Source organism: Tasmannia lanceolata, unplaced genomic scaffold, assembly GCF_043159265.1.
Source record: "Tasmannia lanceolata isolate RefF3 unplaced genomic scaffold, GAP_Taslan_0.1 ptg000013l, whole genome shotgun sequence".
In the NCBI taxonomy this organism is placed as follows: Eukaryota; Viridiplantae; Streptophyta; class Magnoliopsida; order Canellales; family Winteraceae; genus Tasmannia; species Tasmannia lanceolata.
This window is the reverse complement of record NW_027518690.1, coordinates 50,960,690-50,988,119: the sequence shown is the minus strand read 5'-3', so window position 1 is coordinate 50,988,119 and position 27,430 is coordinate 50,960,690. Positions and strand designations below refer to the sequence as shown.

The 27,430-nt window shown below is 38.2% G+C and overlaps 2 protein-coding genes and 1 non-coding gene across 10 annotated transcripts in view; 1 reads left to right on the top strand and 2 right to left on the bottom strand.

The window, feature by feature from the left end:
• Positions 1–10,161, bottom strand: part of LOC143890529 (golgin candidate 4-like) — a 30,244-nt gene extending 20,083 nt beyond the window's left edge. Inside the window, exons 1-6 of one of the 2 annotated variants that reach the window (XM_077395267.1) lie at positions 9,640–10,161; positions 8,448–8,546; positions 7,574–7,702; positions 6,531–6,710; positions 6,050–6,188; positions 117–181 (exon numbers count right to left, since the gene is read on the bottom strand). In XM_077395267.1, coding sequence (XP_077251382.1) covers positions 117–181; positions 6,050–6,188; positions 6,531–6,710; positions 7,574–7,702; positions 8,448–8,546; positions 9,640–9,828 — 801 coding nt within the window. In that variant the 5' untranslated portion in view covers positions 9,829–10,161. The remainder of the gene's footprint in view (positions 1–116; positions 182–6,049; positions 6,189–6,530; positions 6,711–7,573; positions 7,703–8,447; positions 8,547–9,639) is intronic. The other variant, XM_077395266.1, reaches the window with a different exon arrangement.
• Positions 10,162–12,087: 1,926 nt separating this feature from the next.
• On the top strand, positions 12,088–12,251 carry LOC143891490 (small nucleolar RNA snoR145). The gene has a single exon (XR_013255371.1). It is a non-coding gene; the product is annotated as a small nucleolar RNA snoR145 (small nucleolar RNA).
• A 1,555-nt stretch (positions 12,252–13,806) lies between these two features.
• LOC143890528 (putative E3 ubiquitin-protein ligase ZFP1) lies at positions 13,807–22,451 on the bottom strand. Of its 7 annotated transcripts, none has more exons than XM_077395263.1 (7): positions 22,216–22,451; positions 21,856–21,974; positions 17,608–18,587; positions 16,219–16,595; positions 15,019–15,117; positions 14,573–14,740; positions 13,807–14,288 (listed from the first exon to the last, which is right to left on the bottom strand). In XM_077395263.1, exons 3-7 carry the CDS (start codon positions 18,482–18,484, stop codon positions 14,142–14,144), a joined length of 1,668 nt encoding a protein of 555 aa, XP_077251378.1. In that variant the 5' UTR covers positions 18,485–18,587; positions 21,856–21,974; positions 22,216–22,451; the 3' UTR covers positions 13,807–14,141. The 7 variants fall into 7 exon arrangements, with proteins under 7 accessions (XP_077251378.1, XP_077251380.1, XP_077251375.1 ...); XM_077395265.1 differs by having other exon boundaries at positions 21,856–21,931; XM_077395260.1 differs by having other exon boundaries at positions 17,608–18,562; positions 22,216–22,450.
• Between the last annotated feature and the right edge of the window lie 4,979 nt (positions 22,452–27,430).

Sequence of the window (27,430 nt, the reverse complement as noted above, 5' to 3'; positions counted from 1 at the left end):
CTATAAATCAATTTTTAAGTGGCAGCAGAGAGAGAGAGAGAGAGAGAGACTGGGAATATGCATCCACAGCTCAATCCTTGTAAAGCAACTTCAATAAACCTCACTTTCAAACTTACCCTGTCCTTATCCATCTTTAAAGCAAGGAGTTCCTTCTGAGATGATTCATTCAACTTTTGTTCCCCTATAAAAGGTTGATGATCAGACAAGAACAGAAATGGAAAAAAGTAGAGCATGGATTAAAATCTCAGTTTCAAGTTTGAGTAAAACATCTAGGGATTATTTTCCAAGCCAATTTTTCTTTTGAAAAATACTAAAACGAAACAAATTAAAAATAGTAAAAGAACTAAAATATTATTAGTCTCATATTAATTTACGAATTATTAGGAACCATGGAACTAGTCCTAAATCCATTGATCTATGACATTTTCATATGCCTAATTTAGGCATAGCTATTGAACTAAAAATATACTTCAATAAATGATGTAGTATCGAGGAATCTGGTTTGTTGATTCTCACATTAACTTACGAATAATTGATCTATGATATTATCATAGGCCTAATTTAGGCAATTCTAAATAGATAGCTATTGAACAAAAATTATACTTCAATAAATGATGTGTTACCGAAAAGTCTATTTTGTTGATTCGTGCTCCAATCCTCATATTTTCTGTGTTTCTCAACTCAACTCAACAAAGCCTCTGTCCCAAACTAGTTGGGGTCGGCTAAAATGAATCCTTTAGAAAAATTTCATGAAGAAGGTGAAAGGAATCTACCCGGCTCTAGTTGGGTTCTTCTACGTGGATCATTTTCTTCCATTCTATCCTATCCAAGGTCATGTTCTCTATTATGTTCCTAGCTATCAAGTCTTTCCTCACTGTTTCTACCCAAGTTGTTTTCAGTCTACCCCTACCTCTTTTTACTCTATCAATTTGGTACGAGTTGCCTCTTCTCACCGGAGCATCCAAAGGCCTACGTTGGATATGTCCAAACCATCTTAAGTATTGCTCTCTCATCTTCTCCTCAATTGGTGCCACCCCCACCTTTTTACGAATGTATTCATTTTTAATTCTATCTAACCTTGTGTGGCCACACATCCATCTAAGCATTCGCATCACCGCTACACTCATATTATGCACATGCTGCTTCTTGGTGACCCAACATACTGAGCCGTACAGCATGGCTAGCCTCACAGGTGTCTTATAAAACTGTTAGAAATGAGCTAGGGTTAGAAGAGAGGAAGAAGAAGAGGAGTGAAGGATGGAGAGTCTCCACTAGGGAGCTCCTCATGAATATGATGTATATATAGGCCTATCTAGGGCAACATAAGTACAATGACTACAATACCCTCTATCCTAAGACTAATGACTAAACTACCCTAAATACATTTTATTCAACACTCCCCCTCAAGATGGAGTGTATACAGTGTATACACTCCAGCTTGCTACAAAGGAGACTACAACAACCAACTACAAATAACAAAAAGTACAATAAGCTTCTACACACATCCAGCTTGGTATAACACTCCTCAAGCTGGTGTGGTGAATACATAATGAAAAGCATAATAAAAAGTAGTAAAAGCCATAGTGAATAGCATCGAGATCAACAGCCATCAAAAGAAGCAGCTCCCCTGAAGTAGCACAACAGCGAGAGCGATCAAACAGGGCTTCCCCCTGAATGAAAGCACAGCGAACACAGCATATCACTTGTAATGTAGGTGCCATGGTAGGAATAGTAAAAGTCCAACGGGCAAGAAAAGGGCACACCAAAGGTGCGCACAGGGAACATCGGCCAAGCAGCACAACGCCAAGAGAAGATAACCACTGATTGGGAAACCATCGGAGACAAGGTCGATAAGGACACCGTTGCCTGGAGAGAAGAAGAAAGGGAAAAGAGGATAACCAACCAACGATGGAAAAACCATCATGTGGTGACAAGGTCGACGGCATGAACATCATCGCCTGAAAATAGGAAGAAAAGGAAGGAGAAGATAACCAACCATCATCTGGAGACAAGGTCAACGGCATGAACATCGTCGCCTGAAGATAAGAAGAAGATAGGAAGAGGATAACCAACCAACGATGGGAAAACCATCACGTGGTGACAAGGTCGACGGCATGAACATCGTTGCCTGAAAATAGGAAGAAAATGAAGGAGAAGATAACCAACCAACAATGGGGACACCATCGTTTGGAGACAAGGTCGACGGCATGAACATCGTCGCCTAAAATAGAGCCGACCAACGATGGGGACACCATCGCCCGGAAAAGAGAGGTCGACGGGAAAAGAACATTGCCTGTAAGAGAGCCGACCAACGATGGGAATGGAAACCATCGCCCAAAAAAGAGAGGATAAGGCATAAAGCCGCACAAGACTAACAGAAGACATAAAAGAGAAGACAGGTGATGAAGGAGATGAAGAGCATAATCACCAACAATACTTACATGAGCCCGAACATGACAAGGTAAGGAGGACAATATCAAGACAACACGAAGAGATAAGGCAACACTCCCACAAGAAGACGATACCAAGACAACACTCCACCTAAAAAAAGATGACAACACTTCCTCAAGAAAAGACAACTAAGAAGACAAAATCAAAAAGAAAAAAAGAACTCTTCCCCTAAAGAAAAGACGCAAAGAACTACATGAGAACACTCCCCTTCAAGTTGAAGGTCTAATATCTTCAACTTGCAAAGAAACGAAGACAACTAAGGCATCATACCTCTCTCGGACATTCCATCGAACACTTGGTGTGCGCCTTGAAGAATAAGATAAAGGAACAAAGACAAACAAGGCACTCCCCCTCTCTTAGACATTCCATCAAACACTCGGTGTGCACCTTTGAAGAATAACATGAAAGACATAAGAAGACATAGAAGACAACACTAGACAATGTAAAGGAAGAGATGACATCAACACAAAAGACATACAAAACAATGGAAAGGAAGAGTTGACAACACTAGACATCACTCCCCCTCAACTTGAAGCTAAAGGCCTTCAACATGAAACGAAAAGAAAACGTCCAAGGCACCAAATCTCTTTCGGACATTTCAACGAACACTTAGTGGGCAACTTGAAGAAAAACACAAAAGACATAAAAGACAACGAATCTAGAACAGAAAGGACAAAGATAAGGATAGAGAGGGTGGGGGAAGAGACTCAAAACATGAAAGAAAGAAAGGATTTAAAGCATAGAGAGGGGTGAAAGAAACTAGAAAGAACCCAACAAGGGTATGGACTTAGAGAAGAATGAGATTTTGGAATGGAAAACCAAAAAGAAGGGAAAGAGATATTTTCGAGAGATTTGGGGGAGAGGTTTTAGGATATTTTTTCTTTGTGATTTACGACAACTCCAAAAATAAGAAAATGGAAAAAAAAGATATGCATGAGAGAGAGTTGTGAGAAAGAGAGAAAACAAAGGGAGATACGAGAGATGAGAGAGAGAGAGAGAGAGAGAGAGAGAGAGAATGGCGTGGAGATACTCTTCTTATTTCCTTCTACCCCTTCCCAAAGGATCTTTGCTCTGATACCATGTTAGAAATGAGCTAGGGTTAGAAGAGAGGAGGAAGAAGAGGAGTGAAGGATGGAGAGTCTCCACTAGGAAGCTCCTCATGAATATGATGTATATATAGGCCTATCTAGGGCAACATAAGTACAATGACTACAATACCCTCTATCCTAATACTAATGACTAAACTACCCTAAATACATGTTATTCAACAAAAACTTTCCCTTGAACTTGGTAGGGATTTTACGGTCGCACAGAACTCCTGAGGCAAGCTTCCACTTCAACCAACCTGCTCTTATTTTATGGTTAACATCCTCTTCGATCTCTCCTTCCTTATGTAGAATTGAACCAAGATAGCAAAAGATTCCCTCTTAGGTACCTCCTGTCCAGTCATATTTACTACAATCACGTCCCGGCTCCTTACATTACCAAAGTTGCATTCCATATACTCTGTCTTAGTCCTACTCAGTCTAAAACCTTAGGATTCCAAAGTAGTTCTCCATAACTCTAACTTAGCATTTACTCCTGCTTTGGTTTCATCGATTAATACTATGTCATCTGCAAATAGCATACACCACGGCACCTCATCCTGAATACCCTCCGTAAGCTCATCCATAACTAGAGTAAAAAGATAAGGGCTTAGAGCTGATCCTTGGTGCAGTCATATTGTAATTGGAAACTCACTAGACGTGCCATCCGTGGTTCTAACACTAGTTACTGCTCCATCATACATATCCTTAATCACATCAACATATTTAGTAGGCACTTTTTTCCTTTCAAGGACCCACTTCATAACACTCCTGGGAACGCTATCATATCTTTTTTGTGTTTAATCTAACAAAATATGTGTTTTTCCTTTCAATTTTGGCTAACAAAAAAAATAGACGTGAAAAAAATGAAGAAAATACTTAAGAGAGGAGGTTTTCCTCTTTAGAAACAAAGTCACGAGCTATAAGGTGAAATGCACATGAAAATGTCAATGTTTAGGACTTCAGGCTGAAACAACCAAAACTTTTCGAAAGAAATGCAAAACAATCTATCTGATTGTTGGGCATAAATGTTTCGGCTTGGTCAAGGCCGAAACAGAGTCATTTCAGCCGAGTCTTTAATCCGTGAGGTAGAGCACTTGAATCTTCACAGTGCGCAAACAGTACCATTAAAGTTTGGCTTATGTCTGCTATATACTGTATACAATATTAAAAGAAATAATGTTCTTTTAGCTATTTAAGGGTTGCAATTTTAGTTGTCAAGTCAAAGAGGCAATATAATCTTTTAATGTCAATAGTAAAAAAGCATGAACTACGATTACCAATGTAACAGACAATCAATCATTTTGACACCACAGCCATGGATCTATGATGTTCTTATTTATTACAAAAGAAAAGTAAATAAAATTAAGATAAATCATTAAAAATAGTCCAAAAATAATATTAGGAGTCTACCAGTAACCAATATCATAGATACATCATACATGTATCAAGTGCTAAATCGATCGGCCTATGATGTCATGACAATTTATTAATGTCCCACTTATCCACAAATAATTACAATTTATGGATCTGGTCCACGCCCATTGATGTATGATACTATCATAGGCATAACCATGGTCTTTAAACTTTCACCGAAATGTGCCGATTTTCGGCGAACATGTATCATCATCTGTGGAGATAACCCATACGGGTGTGGCTCTTTGGCTTAAAGTCATGGGTATGCTCCACATTGGCGCGAGTTCAAATCCCCCCCGGGCTTACCCGATGCGCGTGGTTTACGGGTGATTGCTCGCATCTGTAGGGAATAGTGCCCCCCTAAAAATTGGCGTGGGGATACCCTATGTCATAAAGAGAAAAAAAATCATGTGGAGATCGAAGTCAGAAGTTTGACTCCTTGAGAAGGTTTAGGGTGTCACACGTCACTAGCTTTTTATCTTGTAAAACCATTATGGAGGGTTGTCTTCCGTATATGATGTTTTCTAGAAGTGTATTTGTGCTTATTCTCGCATTTCTTGAAGTTTCATCTTAAATTTAAACTTTCATATCACTTCCATGATTGTTACAGGACTTACATATACTTTCATGAAGTACTTCCGTTTACATAGGGACTGAAGTTCATATTGAAATCAAAATTTTAAACCTTGGGCTAAACTTAAAATTTTCTAAATAGATAGTTATTGAACTAAAAAATATACTTAAATAAATTAAGTGTTTGAGGAGTTTGGTTTGTTGGTCCATGCTCCAATCCTCATCTTTGTTGTGTTTAATCCAAGAAAAATGTGTTTTTCTTTTAATCTTTGGACACCAAAACAATAGAAATGAAGAAAATACTTGGGAGAGGAGCTTTTCCTCTTTAGAATTATTTTCACAAACTAGAAGTTGAAATGCTCGTGAAACATGCAAACCAAACGTCTTGAAACAAGTGCGCAACAATCCATATGGCTGTTGTGCATAGATGTTTCGGCTTGGTGAAGTCCAAAACTGAGTCATTTCAGTCGAGTTTTTAATCCATGAGGTAGAGCCCTTGAATCTTCTTAGTACACAAAAAATACCCTGTAACGTTAGCTTTGTGTCTGCTACATTCTCAAGTTCTTTTTCAAGTTGTGCCCTTAATTGATTTAGCTCCGACACATGATTAGCCCGCATTGTTGCCAAAGCTCTGTTGTTCTCTTCTGTCAAATCTGCAAGCTCCTGAAAGACATTCATACATCTCATCAATTCAATCTGTTGTGGATAAGAGTAGAAGGAAACTCTTTGGGGACAGAAACTATCCGGGGAAGATTTCATGCGAAAACTTGGGGCAAAAACTATTTGGGGAAGATTTCATATGAAAACTCAACTTCCCAACCTCAAAACCACCAAAAAAAAAAAAACCATGATGATAAAGCTGGAAATTATAATTTAAGGAAACATCCTAATGCACAAGAATTAGACTACCATAGAGAAGTAGCTAAGGAATCATCAAAGAAGAAATTTAATATCATATACCCTCATCGATAACAAACAAAATGACAGAACAGAAGTTACAGCTACCTTCTCATCCTCCTGCAAGTTCGTAAGTTTCAGGTCCACCTTTCTTTGAATTCTATCAGATTGAGTAGCTTGTGAACTCCCATTGCTTGTTGTGTCCTGTTCAGCGACAGTGGCATTGTGTGAAGGGTTTACTTGAGTTGTTTGCCTTTGATGCCTGCTGGTTGATAGGTCACCAATCCCCTGCACAGATTCCATGCAGGAACCAATTAAACGACGTCAAAGCTGGAGTTAACGTTACTCAGATAATGATAAGAGTCCAGAAAAGTTCTTGCATAATTTTTTGAGACAAAAAATCTTATCAGAAGGAAAGGTATTTGGGCAAACGAAAATCTCCAAATCAGAGGTTATGAGAGGATAAAGCACATCAGACAACAACTAAGCAATTACTGAAAAATAATGTGAACTAGAGAAATAAAATTTATGGCATTGCACATCCCATTCGCTTTTTGCTATTAAAAGCTGAGGACTCAAGTATCGTTATGCAGAGTACTATACATGGAATAAGCAAGATAGGAGCTGGGAAGGTAAAAGACCTTTGTGTAAGTGGTATAAAGATGAAATAAATGGGAGATGCGACGGTTGCGGAGAATAGAATCATAAGAGAAAATAAAAGGGATCACTATGAAATTGAGTGGGTAGGTAATCGCCACGATATAATGGTACCAATTCAGTTTAAAGATAAAGCACGAGGAAACAAAAATGAATATATCACAAGTAAATAGTCCATAAATCCCCATCCCTACTATATTAACTTGGAAAAGAACAAGTGATGATGCTGGCCATGACACTGTATTTGACACAAGGAAAAAAGTGTAGATCAGGTTTTCTCCAACTTCCATGCTGTATAAAAAGACCAGCATACATGTTTCTCGGGTGTACCCAACATGAAAAATTCATGGAAAAATGAAGTATCCTTGTTAGTAGTTGCGTAGCACCACACCAAGTCAGGCGAGTCAAATCTAATTACTAACTTAGCAGAGTAACATTTCATAATAACCTATTGAACTCAGTGAAAGACAAGAAATGAAAATCTGAAAGAGTACCTTGAGCACACTTAAGTTATTTTTTGATCTTTTGGTACTTCCATTTCTTGATGCAAAACCAGCAGCACTTGTTGCCTCCAAATTTCTCCTCAATGATCCATTTTCTTCATGTAACCTAGAAAGTTCTTCCTGCCCAAGAAAAGCAAAATAAGTAAGACATCCAAAAATGCTTGAATCCACAATTTATGAAGACCATGACAAAACAAGGATAAAATTGATCCGACTGAAAAAAAGCAATGGAAACATAATGTTTAAAGACCCACTGGATCAATCAGTGAACCATCTAAGTTAACTCTGTTTCAGCCATCTAGAGTTGATCAGAAAATTGCTAACTGACCTAGATAGTGAGAAGATTTCTGAGTCAAGCATCAACTGACCTAGTCAACCCAGTTTTGCCTTGGGTAAATTTTGGACGGACTACTATTTTTTTTTTAACATATCAAATTAGAGCAATCACAAATTTGGGTAGAAAATGTGCACTGAAAAACACTTGATGAGAATCCAAGAAATTCAGGCAGGTCTTTATTCTTAAAGTACGTTCAACTGGAGAAATTAGGCAAATCTTAGAGCAAAATAGAGACCCAGGGCACACAGACCTAGAAGGCTAAATGGTGGTGTTTTAAATCCTCTTATATTAGAGGATAACTCAGAACTCTACAAGACCTTGAAGCATATAAACAAGACCTATGGTTTCTTAGTCAAACATTGGAATGTTTTGGCTTTCCATGTATGATCTGAGTAGGATGTTTCAAACAAAAACCCATGCTTGCAATTGAGATGCTTCAATTTCATATAGAATTATGATGCACTAGATTATATGCAGAATAAAAATAGAAAAAGAAAAAAAAAGAAAGATCAAGATACATTATCATACCTCCTTCTCCTTCAAAATAGCTGCATAGTTAACTGACAATGCCTTAATTTCAGCCTCAGAGGCCTGAAGCCTCTGAATTTCTGCTTTGTATTGTTCGATCTACAATAAGAAACAAGAGTTACGTATACTAAAGGCTAGATCATTTACCAGAACAGGCCACATGATTGGTAAATAAAATTTAAACAAGACATCATAAAGCTGCAGAAAACTAAAGATGGCATACTGTGGTCATAGTGGCTATCCAAGCGAAATCCTGAGAGCAAGAATAGGACCTCAAAAAGTATGTAAAAGTAAAAGGACTTCCAAACATGTTCTAGGCAGAAGCAGTCGCTACAGTTATTTATTTACCTTCTCAATAGAAGTCCAGCGAAAGCGGTGAAGAAAAGGACTCCTTATTCCGAAAAACATGAATTTTAGAAGAAGAAGAAAACTCATTCAAAATAGAATGTATGTTTCCTAGAATCCTTTTGGGCAAGATACAGATCCATGTTGAGTGGGATTTCGAACAGAGATCATATGACCGCTATGTGGCGTTTACACAGGACACAACGGAAACCACTCATTGACTTTAGAATAAAACAGACGTGCCCAGGTAACTTACATCTACAAAGACAATACTTTTGTCACGCCCAAAATGTCCTCCGAGGCCCGCGCCATGAAGGTCAGCAACAAACTCTCCTAAATGAACAAGGAATTATTTTGTATACCATCCTAATTGCAATTTGCATCGCATTGCATTGTGCGGGGATATAAAGAAAAGGAGATCAAGCAATATATATCCCATCAGCCTAGAGAACATTGATGTCATGTAGGAGTGAACGGTGGTGGAAATCCTACATTTCCGCAATATACTATAGAACTCAAATTATATGTAGTTTCGTGGAAATCCACAATAATAAGCAAAGCATCAAATGGTATAAGCATAAAAAAATCATCCACGTACAGATATAACTCTCCAATCGAATAAGAATTCCAACAGCGATTTCATCACAGTAATAACTGCATTATGTATCCAAAACCTCCAAAACAAGAGAATTTATTACCAGAGGCTGCAATGCCGTACCCAATTCAACAATTCTAAAGAGCTTGCATTCCTTAAATTGACAAAGGATCAAATTAATAAAAATAATGACTAAAGACAAATTCCAGGAAGAGAAAATCCTGATAAGGAAAAGGTGGAGAGGTGTAATACGTGGGGATTGTAGGGCGAATCAGTTCCATTGGGGGGGAATGGGGACTTTGAATGGGCGAATTGATGAGAAATACGGCGATGAGAGAGGTAGGTATCTTCCCCTGCAACTGCAAGAGATCCATAGATCTCCGCGTCTTGGACGATCTGAGAGAGGCTTTCTTTGAAAGTAGCAATGCTCCCTCGCATCATCACCCCCTATCCCTATCGCTCCTTACCAAAAATAACACCTGGACATCTTCTTCATCCCGCTCGCTCCATTGTGGAATCCAAGAGAAAATCCTAATTCGTCTGCCCAATTACGATGCAATTCGTGGGTGAGGCATCTGTGAAAACGAAGAAGAGGTTGCAGATCGGAATGAATTGAAAGGGAATGAAACTCTCTTTTATTTACTCATAATAATCTCATATTATTAGTGACAGCCACACACAGAGTTTAACAGCATCTCATTTCAGATTTTCCCCCTCTAATTCTCTAATTCTCTAATTCAATAACGATTTCCCCTCCCGAAAACAGTCACAAATAACTAAGGAAGTCTAACAGAGCCAACAATCGTGACATGTTTTTCCCTCTTAGGCTGGTGGGCCACCACACACAAAGACGATGCTACGTGCTCCCATGCCATTCGTACATCTCATCAACTCTTTTATACAAGCAGGGAAGATGCCTAGAATTTCCACTCGGAGAATAGTGGGAGAGTGGAAAGTCGTGTTTGGTTGTGCGGCAATCCTCTCAAGGCATGGGCAGAGCCAGGGATTTACACTAGGGAGCCAGACTAATTTACACTAGACTGAATTCGTCATTGGGGGCCATGGCCACTAAGCATGCATGTAAATCCGCTAAACTAGCTAAGCATGCATGTAAGGCCATAAGCCATAATAGGGATTTTGCATTTCATTGGCATGCCCCCCTCATTCTATATGTGCCTCCACCTCTATCTCGAGTAGTGGAAAAAGAGAGCAAAGAAGAGAACGAGACTAAAACAAAACCTTCTCTACCCTCCCGCCCAAATTTCTTCATTTTGGTAAATTTTGGTTGGAAGATTAGGCAAAGGAACATGAGCACCATATGGGTGCCATCCAAGAAAAAAAGGCAATAATGATGTCCCAAATATGTCTGGAAGTCATAGAGTTTCAATGCATATTTGGCAACCAAACATGAATCGGCATACATTGAAAGTTTCCTAGCATTTGACACTCCAGTGAATGATGAGTGTTTGAGCAAGGGATTAGGATCATCCATTCACAAACTCGACAACATACAATGGCTGGAAACGAGAGTGGGTGTAAGGGCTAGGTTTTGACATGAACGGGAAGAGGAAGATGGACAGTTTAACTTGTTTTTTTATTTTCTTTAATTTTTTAATATCTAAACAAAGAACTTATGGGCAATATTATAATTTTTAATAATATAAATCAGTCTTAAGTATTTATGGAAAATAAAATCCAAAATGAGGTCTGCTAGAACATTATGGAAATGATCAAATCGTTGGTCAATTTCACTTTTGTCTTCTGTTTCCCATTGGAGTTCCATTTTGGAAGTGTTTTCCAGAGTTTTTACATGGCTCATATTGTCCAGCCATTGGAGTTCCATTTTGGAAGTGTTTTCCATAGTTTTTATATGGTGTAAGCCTATAGTGCAGCCACTTAACAAGCGTAAGACAACATGATTTCATCTCATTACCAAAACATCATCACGAGCGTGTATTAGCACAGTTACCGTATTGGGATAAAATTAAATTGAATTGGATGTTTTGATTGTCCTACTGACGTGTCATTTGGGACATTAGAGAACCAACGTAAGTGTATTTAGATAAACGGTCCCGATCAACCAAATCTGGCCCCATTATACAACTGGGCGTCATTGTGTTATGATAATGAAGTCACGCCCTACTTGGGAATTCCTCTATGTATAATAGCAAAGCACGGAGAAGTTAACATTCCTTCACTATCGGATTAGGGTTTCTGGCAGCCTCCTGGTTCTCTCTCCTTCATCTCGCTGGAATTTTAGGGTTTGGAAAATTTTTACTCGGTCCAAAAAAATACAAGCCATTGCCTATCTTTCTCTTTTCTTTTCTTTGTTTTTGTTTGTTATTATTTTGTGAGCTCTTTGATGCGATGAAGAGGAAAGAAATCCATGGATTGCGGGATGGAATTGTATGAATGGTTCGTATTCACTGAGCATCGTAAAAAAAATTCTCTCTCTCTCTCTCTCTCTCTCTCTCTCTCTCTCTCTCTCTCTCTCTATTTTGTTAGTTAATGTCTATATTCAATCTCCGAAGTACCTATGGAGGAAGCACTTTCAATCTATAGAAATGTGTCTTTCGCCCAAGTTTGCCTTCGAAAATTAAGCCTATATGAATTCAGATCTGCCGGATGGGGTCTATCTGTTCGGTTCTTTTATACATCTGTTTTTTCATACAAAAATTGCAGTGAAAGAAAACTAAAAGGAAGCGAAGGTCCCAGCAGAGAGGTTAGACTCGCCAGTGAAACCTCTCTAACACTAAGAAAAACCTTCGCAGAAAAAGACTCTCTTTTGGAGTCAGCCGTCGCGTAGGACGCCTGAAAGATTTTAGGGTTTTCAGAGAGTCGTCTAAAACATCGGTTATATTTTTACATCTGCTCCTCTTCTTTTTTTCGGTTATTACTTGGACATATGAGATGTTTGAGGATGTGTCCAGTAAATCGAAGCGTTGAATCTGTTGGGTTTTATTATATTCAAAGTGTTCGGTGGGCAGAAGGATTGATCTTATTGAGAGAATTGTCTTTGGGCATTTGAGAGGTTGGAGTTTATTTACAAATGAGGGCCTCTCCCCCTTTTATAAGCCACATCCTTTTACAGGCCACAAGAGAACTTTCTAGACTCCTTTATATACACTCATTTTTCTATTCCAAGTAGATTGTTTATAAAACATCTAACCCCCTTCTAGAATATTTACATGCCTTTATTTTTGGAGTCTTCTACTCTACATGGTTCTAGAAGGTTTTAGAATTCTCCACATAATTATATAGATGTCTAGAAGATTATAGAATTCTCTACATAATTCTATAAGTTTTTCTACGTACTTTAATACTTCTTCAAGAAACTCTAGACTTCTAGAAGGTTTCCCACTTCTCCATGCCTGTCTTGACCATCCCAAATTGTCACCCCATGACACGATGCACTTCCATAAGTTATGCTCCGCCACCGTTTAAAAAAAAACAGAGCATTGTGCTAATTCATGGCTAATGAAGTAGAAAATAACAGGCGCGAATCACTTTTGCAGATCATGTCAACAGAGCATTGTGCTAAGTAGTAGAGCCAATAAATGATTGTTTGATCCCTCATTCTGATTCTTCACTCATCACTTTTCACCTAAAAGAAGGCTGAAAGGAATACCAATGGTAGGAACTAGGTGGCAACCAATGCTACTTGAAGTGGCCACACATCACCGACAGTTGGTGAGAACGACGAAACTACAAAGACCGGTTTAGAAGCATGCCATGAATAAAAAGTCGTTCAACCGAGTCCTCTAGAAATTCCGACGTCATCAGGGTTGAATTGCCCATGAGTCTACAAGTTAAATTCATGAACTAGCTTGTGTAGAAGTCAGCAAGCTGAAATAAACCAATCAAAATATCGAGTATCCAAGCCACAATGCAGATGATTGAAGGAGATGCAACAGACCATCCAATCATCAAGGCAAGATATGAATATACTTCTTTAAGATGGACTATCTTTTAATGATTCAGAGATGCAACAGACCATCCACGAAATGCCTTGTCGATGTACGCTAGCAAATCCCTTAAAGAGAAAATAATTTTAAAATATATCTTTTCAAAATCATTAAAAGATAGCCATCATCTTTTGGTAAAATATAAGCCCCATAACCCTCTAGTATGTCACGATAGCGTTGACAAGACGACAGTGTGTGTGACAATTCTGCTGTCAAATAAAAACACCTTTGCAAATAAGTCTGTCAGTTCATTTCAAGGTAAAAAGAAATGTTTTTCTAAATATTTATTACATTTTAAACATAGGAAATTGACATCTTGAAGATTTCAAGTGATCGAATGTAGAGTTTCACGTAAGCCTATTAAATGAAATTTTTCATTGAATTAGAGTTGCATTAAGTAGGTGTGGGAATTGATTTCATTCCACATCGCCGAAAGATCATGAAAGAACCTTGATCAACCAATTTTGATCTAATTCAGAAAGTGAATAATCAGTCTGGAAACATAGATGCTGAGAAAGAACTAAAAGCATGAAATACATGGCCGTTCATTATAGCAAAGCAGCAGCTGAAGATTAAGAGATCGTTGCTCTTCTATCATTATTTTAGTATCAAAGTTTGTAACCACCTTGAGCTTGAACAAATTGAATGGGATTCTATACAGTTTTTGAATGCAAGTTCACCTTCAGATTCCTAAGGGTCAACGAATGAAGTGTAAGATACGTGTTTATCAATCATCTCCAAGTAAACAAATGGATTAGTATGAATGCTGGGTATTCAGACTCTTTGCCTTCATCCTTCTCTTTTTTCGACAGATAATGCCGTAATTTTGCAGATGGGGCACAAATTCTTCAGCAACAGCCATTGATGTATGCAATCAGCATGGTAATCATGTCCGCAATCCAGGGTTCCAATTTGCTCAGCCTCCTTGTATTCAACCTACAAAGCCAAGCATATTGAACATTAGGGTTGCAATCCCAATTATTCGCACTCAAGAAAATAGGCAACTCCCAACTCAGAGGGAAAAGATAAAGGGCATTTTAGAAATCATAGGAAAAACTGTGAACATCATATGCAATGGCCAACATTTTATCTTTCTACAGAAAGTCAAAATCTTTGGCATGCCGAAAAAGGAAAAAGAAAACTCAATGCATCTGTTTTGTGAGAGATGGAGAAAGGTGTAGGAAAGCAATATTGACTTGTGATAGTGCGCAGACATGTACCTGGCATATGATGCAGGTTTCATTCTCCTTTGCCAAGCCTTCCAATTGGTCTTGAGGGAAAGAAGTAGCACATGAAACATATGGTCTTGTCTTGAGACACTTTAAGATGGACTCTTTAGATAACCCTGTGCATACATCTCCAATCCGTTCCTCCAGGGCCAACAGTTCCTGAAATTGCATTAGAAGGCTTTAAATTTCAATAGTAATAATAATGATGATGATGGTGACGATTGGTCTAAAGTAAAAATTGTGATAATTTCTGAAAATGGTCAGTGGCTGCATTTTCAAATTCCATCGTCACCATAGCTAGTCTCAGATAAGTAGTCTATGTCAACCACATCCTAAAAATCTAACGAACGAAAAAGACCTCAGGGTGGTTTCAACTTTCAAGCTACTTTTAGCAAAAAATCAGTGCATTTCATATAGGAGTATGTCCATTATTTTACCTCATAAGACATGCCATCTATGTTCAGCCGCATATCTCTGTATTGGTCCATAAAATTCTCAACTCCGTAGAGGCGCGAAAATTCCAATATGGCAACATCCTACATTCACCACAGAGGAAAATCAGATTCCAGTTCATATAGAATGGTAGTAAAACTCTTATTTTATTCACTAAAAATGATGCAGAACGTGTGGCGTGGATCAAATCTTTTATTTTTTTATTTTCTATTTTCATCATTTTATTTGTAGTATTTTTTTAGGTCATCAAATCTTGTTCTTTTAGCATATTTTGGTGATTTTAGAAAGGTTTTTCGATTACCTATCTAAAGAGCACAAGATTACGCGATTTGGACTTGATTTGGGTAAGTTATAGGCGTTTTATGGATATGGTATAGTTATATTACGGGATTACTATTTTAGGAAAGTTTTAGTCATGTTTCTACTTTTTAATTATGTTGCTTTAGTTAGAAGATTGAGAATAATAGTTAGGCAAGAATTTAGGGTTGCTATTCTTAGGTTTTGGCTTTTTTATATAATGTAATGGCATGAGGAAAGAAAAGAAAGATTTAAATAAAGTTTATTTTGGGATATCACTTGTGAAAAGAGCATTGGCTCGTTCATGTGGGTGAACGAGCTTCACTCCTATCATCTGTTATGTTGGAGCTTTTCTCCAAACCGTGGCATGGGTATTCAAGCCCCCACGAGTTTATTTTAGTTGCTACTTGTGTCGATCTTTATCTTGGTGTTGTCGCTCCATGCTCCCTGCATCAAAAAATAAAATGGCAGGCAACTAAATAGAACGGCAATTGCTATAGCAATACTGGTAATACTTTGGAAACACTCGGTATTCATGTGTTATCCAAGAGATATTTATAATTTGCAAATGCTTAAGTTGAGAAAATCCCACATTTCAAATACAACAATCAGAAATAATGGACATTTCTTTTAGAAATAACCAAAAATAAAATAGCCTTTGTTTGCGACAAAATATAATCTGTTTTCACAACTCTCGCTTTAAGGATTTGAATAATGTAAATTATTTATAACTTCCAACAAATCAGAACATGTTCCATATAGAAGATAAATTACCTTAACATGTGCACCAATAAGTGCATGCACATGCTTTTGCAATGTCTAATAGATAACTGAGAGAACACTAATAAGAAAGGGGAAAAAAGAAAAAAAATAAGCAGAGATATCACCTCAGACGATAGGAACCTCATACGTCCATTGATGTCTACTGGAGCTGCTTGAGGTACCCTGCGGTGAGGTCTGTGAATCCTGTCCCCGCTGGACGAAAAAAGTGGTGGATTCCTAGACCCTGACTCCAAACTATCCCGGGAACGATTTAGAGTGCCATGATGCAAGTTGTTGTTTGTTGGATGCATGTGAGTAGGGATTGGCATTTGAGAATGGTAGCTATAATTGTGACCTTGCATGACTTGCATAGGTGGAGGATGACGATGAAGGTGGTGCATGGCAGGAGGGTGCAAGAGAATTGCAGAGTTTCTGTTGGAGTCATGATATCCCTGTCCACTCATGCTTCCAATCTCTAGAGGGCCTCCATTGATACTTCTCCCTGAAGGAAACCAAGAGATAGCATAGTTAAAGCTTTTCATACTCCACATCAGTTCAGAGGTTTTGAATCTTGAAAACCCCAACATTAAAACATGACCAGAACCACCCTAAGGGGGCATTTGGATACGCGGATTTTAGAATCCTGGATTTCCTAAAAATCCTAGATGGGAGACAAGAGAAGAAGGGACCGTCCGTTTAGCTTCTCTTTAGAATCTTGGATTTTAAGTAAGAAATCCAGGTTTTAGAAATCTCTCCCCCATCCTGAGATCTATAAAACTTGGAAACATGGGATGATCTCCTACTCTCTTGCTGACAGAAAGAAGGGTGAGAAATCAGAAAACGACGGCTGATCTCCATCTTCTCTCCCTAAAAGTCACGAAAATGCTCTGTTTTCTGTTCTTTTCTAGTTGCCCAAAACTGAAGAGATGATAAATTACTGAAAATTTTGGTGGCATAAAAGTATCTGGAAAGTAAAAAAACGATATCATGAAGTAATCCTGCAATTGAAGAGTACTGATCGGCATCATCTTTGTCTCCCAATATTGTTTCTTTTTCTGATTTTCATATAGTAAAATTTGACGAGTAAATGACACATAGAGTCAAGAATAATGATTGTTATCATCATTTAACATTTAAGAATTCAGTTGGCAATTCCTCTGTGAATGAAGACGAGCAAAAAAGATTGCAAATATGTTTCTCCAAGCATAAAGCATAAGAGGACACATCATTTCAAAAACAAAAAAAATGGCTTAAGAGGACATTTGAGAATTACTTCCAGACATTTACAAAAGCCCCAAAGAAAAAAAGAATTAGAAGATCAATCTTTCTTGGTAGTTGTGAAAATACAGGGAATTCTCTGGCTGTTTGACTCATGTACAAATGCCAACATTCTTAGAAACTCTACCAGAACAAGGAGGTTTCAGTAATTTTACAATGACAAAATAGAAAAACAGTTTCAAGCAAACAATATCAGAAAGGCTAGATTTTCATTTAGTATCGCAGGATGGATTTACCGTGAAAGTAAGGCATAGCAGGTGCATAGTTCCAGTTGGAACCACCTCCATAACCACCATTACTTCCAAATGATTCTGCCCAAGCATTGTTAGCAGGCTGAAAAGACCGACCTACGTAATTCCTTTGAAGTAAGGGATTATGATTATATGCCAAAGAAGAGTCCAACTGAAGGTTGACAGTACTGGATCTGCTCCTTACACTTCTCTGAGACCCTTGGGCAATAGACAGACTTCCACTTCCTTTAGACAGAGTTAAAGTTGCAGTGTCCAACACACCAACCCCAGGAGCTTCAAATGATTCCTCCAACTGTTGCAGAGCGGGATGATTCAAGGGTACAGCCATAGAAGATGAACTTGAGCTTGCTGAACCATTAACATGGTAATAATTCCCAGGAATGCCTTCTGCATTTTTTCTTTTGCATGACCCTCTGGCATTATCCATGTAAAGGTTGTTCCTTCCACACTCATCTACATTAACTCCAATACCTCCATGGTTGCTGGAAGACGGCACATGATCAGAAGCACAATAGTTCAGTGGCATATGGCAAATTCTGCTGGCAGATGAATGAACCATGTAAGGATTATAGGAGTTGGATGAAGGTGCACTGTTTAAATCGATATTTGTGACTGGATGACGATGTTGAAGGCTGTTATACGGGTTCCCATTGAATATGCTGACATCATGATGGTCTGGCAAATGACGGAGATCAAGACCAGTGTTGTTCCCTGTAGCTGACAACACCGGATGTAAATTTGGATTTGGAAAATCAGCAATGTTACTCAAAAGGATGCATGGTTCAGGATGAATATGACTTTGTCCTTGCTGTAATTCTGACTCTAGCATCTGACGTGTGCATAGCATGTTTCTTTGCCCCATGTTTGATGGATAATTTAGTGTACCTCCAAGGGTTGATAGTGTTTTATCTCCGACCTTCTAACTATTTCAGATCTTCCCCTGCTTCCAAAAGATAGGAATGAAACTGAAATCAGGAGAATTAGTTTGGAAATAAAGAAAACAAATAATAACACTGAAAACTAAGATTCAGTATGCTAAAACTAAAATGGACTGTTACTGAAAAACAAGTTTAATTAAGAATTTCACAAACTTGGTGTCAAAATTCATAATCAGCAGAAATAAGCTTCCATACCATACATGAGGAATCACCCGGTCCATAATGCATGGCAACAAACAAGTACTAATCCTATCGTTATGAATTTATAGAGTAACACAAGCTTATCATTGATCATAATTCATATAGTAATAAACTGATCGAACCAATAAACATCATCCTTTCTACGACCTGGCTACTTGGTTTTCCGTCCACCAATCTATAAAAACAGGCACCAATTCACAAACTATTGCTAAGGAGGCAAATAAGAGAGAAGGAAGGGGAACTCATTTAAGAAATTCATATGATGACGAACACATGCATTTACGTGGTAAAACAAAAAGAAAAATATCTTTCAAGACTAAGGAAAAGGAAAAAAGGATTTTTTTTTTGTCAATAATGGTGGCGGATACAGTAGAGGGCGTATAGAAGATTCTGAATAGAACACTTCTGTGGTCAGTGGTGCAGACACAGGATACCACGGAAATCAATAGAACTTACTCAGTTGATCTCGTATTGAAACGAGGTCACCACTAATGTGATCCTCATAAAAAAACGTTCCAAAAAGGATAGGTTCCCACTCTTAACATATCAGGGGCTAAGAGTTCTCCCGGATGAACCCAAAAAATGCTTTTTTCTGTATTTTCTCTAGAAAAAAACAGAAATACATCATCGAGGCCTTAAAAAAATCCAAAAAAAATCACCACAATCATGGAAAATATAAGCCCTCCCTAAACATGAAGTTATGGTTGTACGACTTCTGACATCGATAGTACAGCTTGAAGACATCACCAATGGTGCGAGCAGTCACAAACAGTTGAGTGGAAGAGAGCTCACTTCGGATCCAGAAGAAAAAGATATAGGAGTTGGGAGATACCTCAAACCAACTTTAAGAGGGAGATTCTCAATCTCTGAATGGTTCGTAAAATTTGCTGAAAAACAGATTTCAACAAAAAAAAACCCAAAACTGAGTGTAATGCCCAAATAGGATACCATGAAAATCAACAGAACTTAATCGGTCTCGGATTGAAACAAGGTCACCACCAATGTGATCCTCATCAAAAAAACCTTTCCTAAAATGACAGTTTCTTTCTCTTAACATATCATGGGTTAAGAGTTCTTTACATGAACCCAAAAAATGCATATTTTTGGAAAAAACAGAAACACTTCATGGAGGATCATCACCTAACCAGAAAGAAGTAGATGTACAGCAACAGCAAGGAATTACGCATGAAATCTATGAGATGAAGGGTTGTAGAGAAGATCTGACAGGAAATAAGTAAGAACAAAATCTCAAAGGAAGATCCAGGTAAAAAATGAGAGTGTGGTTTAGCACCAAGATAATGAGCATTGACTATCAACAACAATGAAGGTGTTCCCAATGAAGAACTAAGAAAATTAGCTGGAATAAGGCTATCCCCATTAAATAAACGCTACATTATATACATGGTGCATGGATTTTCTTCCAACTGTCCCAGCAGTAAAAAAAAAGAATATATAGGTAATGCCTATGTATTTTTTTTCTTTTCAAAATGGCATAGGTAATGCCTCTGTACAAGCCCTGAAAATTCAGAAATCATGTTATAAGATACATGGAACAAATTTTAGGCTTTATCATAACCGGTCATCAACTTTACAGAGACAACATTATTACATACTTGTACGAAGAATATTCGGGTTTCATATACTTCTCTAGGCCATGGAAAACAAATCACGCCTTTACTTTTAAGTCTTCTAATTCTTCTAAGAGATAACTTTGTAAGAAAAAACAAAGAAAGAAAAAGCAAACAGCAAGGGGGCAAGATGGCCTCACAAGAAGAAAATTACAAGCTAAGACAACGAGGGAAACGCTAGGATGATGAGGGCAACACAAACATGCTGCCCCCCACCCAAGATTACAACAAAGGAAAAGCTTTGGATGCAACAATCAAGGCTCTATCAACCCCCATTGTGAGATCATCCGCAATGTCATTAATGCTCCCCGGAATATGAGAGAAAGAAACCAGAAGGATGGATCTAAGATCTCGAGCAATGAATTAGTGAGTCTCCATAGCCGAGGATAACTCCTAGATGCCAAAGCAATAAAATTAGCAGACTCCACCCACGCACCCCAACCAACCAGACAAAACTTAACCAGTTAACCAAAGCTTCGAACAAATCTGAAATTCGTCCAGCAAAGCTCTGACTTCAGCCTCATTGGAGTTAGACATATTGATGTGACAAGAGAAGGCTTTGATGACTAGGCATCAAAGTTCAGTTTCGTAGTACTAGGCAATGATGGATCCCATCTGGCTACACATAATGAAGACTACAAGTAATGCATGCTGAGTTAATTATCAATTTCCACCCTCTGTAACTCTCAACTGTCTCAGGAACCATAGACTGATGTACTAGAAGTCTCAAAGGAATAGGAAAATGAAGTTTACATGCTGAGTTGATTAACCAACTATAGCGAGCATTTAAATGGTTTTCTTTGCCAGTGAATTTACATTCCAAACTATATAACTTAGACATGGACACTGCATCAGACATCGCATCCTCGGAAGATCCCATGTTGACATGCCTGTATAGTCTCATGGTAATATTGGAAATATTATTATATAATCATTAGCCCATAAAAGCGTAATATATACAAAAAAATATATAGATGGATAAGAAGTAAAGAATTTCAAAATAGTATACCGAATCAGGATTAACGAAAGAATACAAATTAAGGGGGGTTAACACAAAAATTGTTTTGTTTTTTTGTTTTCCCTTTTTTCCAGATAGATAAGAAAAAAGTTTGAACCCCTGAATTAACGGTCAACACAAAAAATTAATTTTTCTTTCCAAAATTTAAAGGGATTTAATAAAACCAACTTCGTTTTATAACCAAAAAAATATTACCGATTGACTTTGTGATGATGTTAAGACGACTGACTTTGTGATGATGTTAAGAAGAAGCAATAGGTTGATCTAATGACTAAATAGATAATAGAATGATAATATTAATATCGAATTGCAGTCCAATCCACCAATTCTCTTCAAGAAATTGGAAAAAGAAGAAGAAGAAGATTAACAAACAGAAAACATCATAAAATTGCAATTCCTAATCCAAATCGCTCAATAGGGAGAGAAAAAAAAAAAAAAAAAAACGAACCTAATTGGCCCTTGTTACGATCCTCCAAGTACGAGTCCTGGAATCCTGAATCCTGAATCCTGAATCCAGCGATGCACTGGAATAGATCACCAAGTAAAAAGGAGGCCTTTGGAGAAACCCTTAATAAGAAAAAGGAGATGACAAAGACGAGAATTAAAAAAAAAATACCTTCCGTGTACCAAACAGAGAGAGAGAGAGAGAGAGAGAGAGCAAAACGGCAGGCAAGGAGGCTTGTATTTAAATTGAAAACAGAAAGGAAAACAAAACGGCAAGCAAGGAGCCTTCTATTTAAATTGAAAACAGAAAGGAAACGGAAGCACCAAAAGCTCAAGTGGGGCCCACTTATTTGTTGGTCCCTACCGTGAATAAGCCACAAGGATGAATGAGCCTGACCCTTCGATTTGTCGGTCCATCTACACTAAATAATCGGAGGGTTGGATTTGGAGATGATTTTTGGGGCACGTGTGGACCAACAAACATCTAAGGGCCCAATTGTAAATTTCGTATTCATCAGATAACCCAATCGCACGCCAAAGGATGTTTGTTGAGAGAGTTGTTCCGGCTGGGGGGAAAGGAATTTGGCCTGCAACTGCTATTTTGTGTGCCGAGGAGGAAGGCTGCCAGCAAAGAAAGCCTCCAACGTGGGCCCATTTGGGCTGTGCAACTTTTGGCTTACCTGGACCCACCTGTTGCTGCCCTTCACAAACAACATCTATTATCTGCCCCGTCAAAATCAGTGGGCCCTAACCCAAATACTGAATTCATGGCTTACCTTGACCTTTGGGTGAAAGTTGGGTGGGGCGGTTTCAGTTTATGCTGAAAAAGTGTTTCCGTGCGTTAGGATGTAAACCATGCACTACCAAATTCTATATCATGTTGCCCTTGGAACTTATTTAAAACCTTACACTTGTAGATTTCTAATGGGAAAACTTGTGTGGGCCCAAGTTTATTTAAAAGGAGAATAATTTAAGGACATCACATGAGGATGCTATGGCCGGGGTGCGTGCATCTCGCATGTGGGCTAGACCATACGCAGGGTGAGTCTTGCCCACATGTTGGGCGAGCAAAAAGTGGGACATCCCATCCCTGACGTCCTCCCATGGGCTCGTCTCCATTTCTTTAACAATATACTTACAAGTTTCGATATACATATTACATACCTTCTACATGTAAATTTCTTCGTAGCTATTTGTTGGGAAAGTTGCCTTATTTCCCCCACCAATAGGTTGCTTGGGGGGAAGGACGTCAAGAGAAGACGGCTACCTTAAGGGAGAAAGAGAAAAAGAGAGATAAGAAGAAGCAAGATAAGGGTTTCTTCTTGGGTTCCTCTTGAGTTTTCTTTCGGATTTCTCTTGTGTACGATCTTGGATTTGACAAACAAGGAAAGGGTTGCAGGTTTGTGAGTTTGTGATCAATCCATTGTAATCCTTATATTTTGTTTTTCTCATAGTAGAAGATTGTATTTCTCGCCTGTGGAGTAGGCTTGGCCTAATCACGTAAAATCTTGGTATTCATCTTGTGGCTTGATTTGTTTATTTTACTTTTTCGTTTAATTTGTACACGATCGGATTGAATTTGTCCGGCGGATTTTCTCAACAAATGGTATCAGAGCTGGGGGCGTGGTAACTCCCGAGAAGATCTCGGTAACTCCGGTGTGCCTCCGACGACGGTGGAATTCCCTCGGAGAAGATCTCGTGGTTCCCACGTAGCCGCCGCGTGTAGGGGCGAGATGTTCCACGTTACTTCCACGTGGAGGGGGAGATTGTTGGGGTTCCAAGCAAAAGCAAATAGTCCCACATCAGAAAAGTAAAATGGACGGGGATGGGTTATAAGGGAATGGGCACCCTCCCTCTAAAAGCTAGCTTTTATGGGCGAGTTATACCCGGTTAAATTCCCTACACTATTAAGTACCTTACAAGTTTATCATAATGCATGCCATTTTCTTGCACGTGTAAAGAAGAAAATCGCAAGGCATAAAAAATGCTAGAAACTTAAAAGTGACTAGATAATAAAGGTGCCGATGGACCCCGGACGTTGCTATGGATCCGCAAAGTATTTGAACTTTAATGGAAAGTGCCCAACGAATCCATATCCTAAGGTCTGAAATTAATTTGGATTTATGACCTAAATTTGGCAGCAAAATCAAACAGAGCATCCCAGATCCGAATAGAGGATGTAAATGTAGGAAGATATCTTTCATATTTTGCTCATTTATGCCTATTCAAGATCAAACAAAAACCAAGAAAGAACAAGTAACAAGAAGAATTCGTACGAAATCTCACATATGCCATGAAAATAAAATTTTATCCAATCTCAAAACTCTCCCAACTCCAATCGGTCCATCTTTTTTATTACATTTCAAAAAGATTTCCAAGATCTATTAAGAGAATAGGAAATTGCATTTTTCTAAATCTTCAAGTTTGCATGATCTTACAAGTTTCCCATAACACACGTTTCCACTATCTCAGTCATGTAAACTTGCAAATTTCCACCAAGATTAGGTCCTTATTCATGAAAACTTTCCGTATTTTCCACTTGTGAAGCTTCCCAAAATAGCGATCCTCAAAATTTCCTGCTAATTTTTTAATTGCATCACCTATGTACAATGTAAGTAGGACTTAAGACGCTCCAATTCAAAATGGATCATGAACCAGACTCAGAAAGTAAGATATGAAAAGCTCATGACCAAGAGTGGATCCAATCCGAAGTGGATAAATTGACACCCCTACTAGATGATTTGTGTTTAATAATGATTAGCAATTTGGAATTTGGAATTAAATAAAAGGCAATGGCTAATGATGCTTACGAGCACCATACAAGACCAGCTCACAACCGCATATGCTAAAGCTAAAGACCAAAGAGGGAGGGGAGGTGGGCCCATGTAAGGTTGTTCCTAAAGTTTCTGTTCATCCACCCACTAACAACATGAATTTCATGAGGACGAAAGGCATTTAATAGGAAAGCTACGTTTCTACTGTACCAATTGGATTAATCCCAAGCAATAAAGAGCAGTGATAAATCGACTCCCCATGTGTCTTTCTCTCTACTCGAGAGAGGAGAGAGAAAGACACATGGGGAGTCGATTTATCATATTTGGGAGTCGATTTACGACTCCCCGCAATAAATCATAGAACTTTTTCTTGTTCAAAGTAGGATTGATGCACAATCTTCCTTAGTAAAACATTTGCAATATCCAGATGCGACTTTTTTGGGCTATGGCTAATCCGTAGTGGGGCCAGTAGATGAATGGCTTAGATTATCTTTTTCTTTTTTTATTATCATTGATTCCAGTCACAAGATTTAACTTTCGTCCTCTACAACCAATAGAAAGAAAAAAGAGGAAGAGATAAATAAAGTATAGAACATCCATTGCATCCAACAAGTGCACAAACTCATTGATCCAATTTTATGGATCACTCGTTGGTACGCCATAAACTAAAAATTGTATTAATCAGTCCAGTTTATCTTTGCCATTAAGAATTACATTAGTTATATTTATATACGTCTATACTATATACATACCGTGAATCCAGCCTCCCTTGTGCTAAATAAAATTGATTTCCTAAGTTTGGGATGAAGGCAACACATATAAACAAAGAAAGAGATAGAAAAAGAGTGGGAGAGGGCTTGATTCGAGGCAACCGTACTTCCTAACAGTTCAATTCGAGAGGAACCATAACTCTCTTTAAACATAAGTTTCTGTTTCGGTTGTAAATTCCAATTAAAATACAAACACAAAGGTGTGCCGCGTCACCAACCTATAAATTCAGTTACATGACACATAATAAATAATTATTAACACCCACAAATCTAAAATGCATAATCCTACAATAATACTTTGTAACATAACATGGACGTATCATAAAGGCCCTAAAACGGTATTTTTTTTCACCATTTTCACTCTCCATTTCGGCCCTCTCACCTGCTCTTCCTCTCTCACAATTGGGCCCACGAATATACAAAGGAATAAGTTTTCACGGTGGTCAAATATGGCGGTAATGAATTTTTAAAGACAATCTTTTCAAGTCTGATGAAGCTTTACCAGGCATAAAAACAGGACCATATTCATATTGCAAGGTGGTTGGCACATCACATCCACGCTCTCAATTACCAAACGCATGTATTATTTGAATAGTGGGAAGGGTTTGTCCACCAAAAGATCAAAAGACTAACAACTGCCTGGCACAACTTTGAGAGGTGCTTTAATACTTTCGAGTAAACAAGCCAATATAAAAAAAATTAGGTTGCCTATTACACAGACTATTTATTTCGTCCCCACGAGGTGCCAGTTTTCATAATTTTCATATTCAAAATAATATTGTATTTCTAGCTCCGTGTGCCCCTTTTGTTTGTCTATTCCTGTGAGGCTAGAAATGAAGAAAGAAGATGGGTGGAAAAACTTGAAATCCGATGAAAAAAAGCATTTTCCCAATGCATTACAGTGTATCTAACTCCTGAGCTAACTCATATAGCTCCATTTGGTTGCATCACTTTCTTAGGAAAATATGTGAAAAATGGGCAAGTCAAAATGTTTGATCCATCAAAATATAAGTCAAAAAGTTGCACATCCTGATTTTTTTAATGGATCAAGGGGTTTGACGGATTTTTCGCCTACTTTCCACGTTATACGGTGCCCCAACCGTCAAGTCCCTGGCGGTACGACCCTTGATATTTGATCCAACAGCAGCCCACTTTTTAAGAGGCTGCTGTTGGATCAAATATCAAGAGCGGTGCTTTTCACGGACTGCCCACTCGGGACTTGACAGTTGGGCACAGTATAATTTCTCAGAAAAAGGAAACAATTACCTTCACCTTTCTTTTGAGCGACTTCATTTCCTCTTTCAATTCTTGGAAGGAAAAAAAAAAAAAAAAGTGGTATGAGAGGACAATTCCGAAGAGTTGTCACAGATCTCCCTATTACCGGGAAATCCTACTGGTTGGATTGCTCATGTGTCCACGGGACAAATCCCATTTGAAATGGATGGTATGAACATTAGAATGGACAAACTATCCATTCGGCTGTTTCACCTCTATCCCAACTAAATCAGCCTCTTACTTTTTTGTATAGAGTTGTGATTAAAAAACGTGTTTTAGTGAGATTAATCTCATCCTTTCATAAGAAAATGAACGAGTGATTTCTTCTGGATGGTGGCAACTGACGTGAAACGGGGTTGCAGAGAATACCATGCAAATTAAATGGTTAGGATTAGAAATAACATCTATTAGGTAAGGGCTTGAGCTTTAAACTTCACGACAGTGTTGGTTCCAATGGTGTGTTTGGTGGCAAATTAGAATGCATTTAATCTGGTGTTGGAATTGGCATCCTATATGCATTGGTGGCAACCACAAGTTAGCTCATAGTTGGTCTTACCATAATTGGATGCTCTTAGAATTTTAATTAAATAAGACGCCTTCAAGAGCCACCCTAAAGAAGCTAAACTATTGTTTTTTGTCCTAATGTGGCATGGGACCAAGACCAGCAAGTGTGTTTTTTCCAATGCAATTCAATGCCCTTCTCGTTTTCTATTGTAACTATATAGACTCTACCGCATATTCTCATTTCTAACTTCATAAG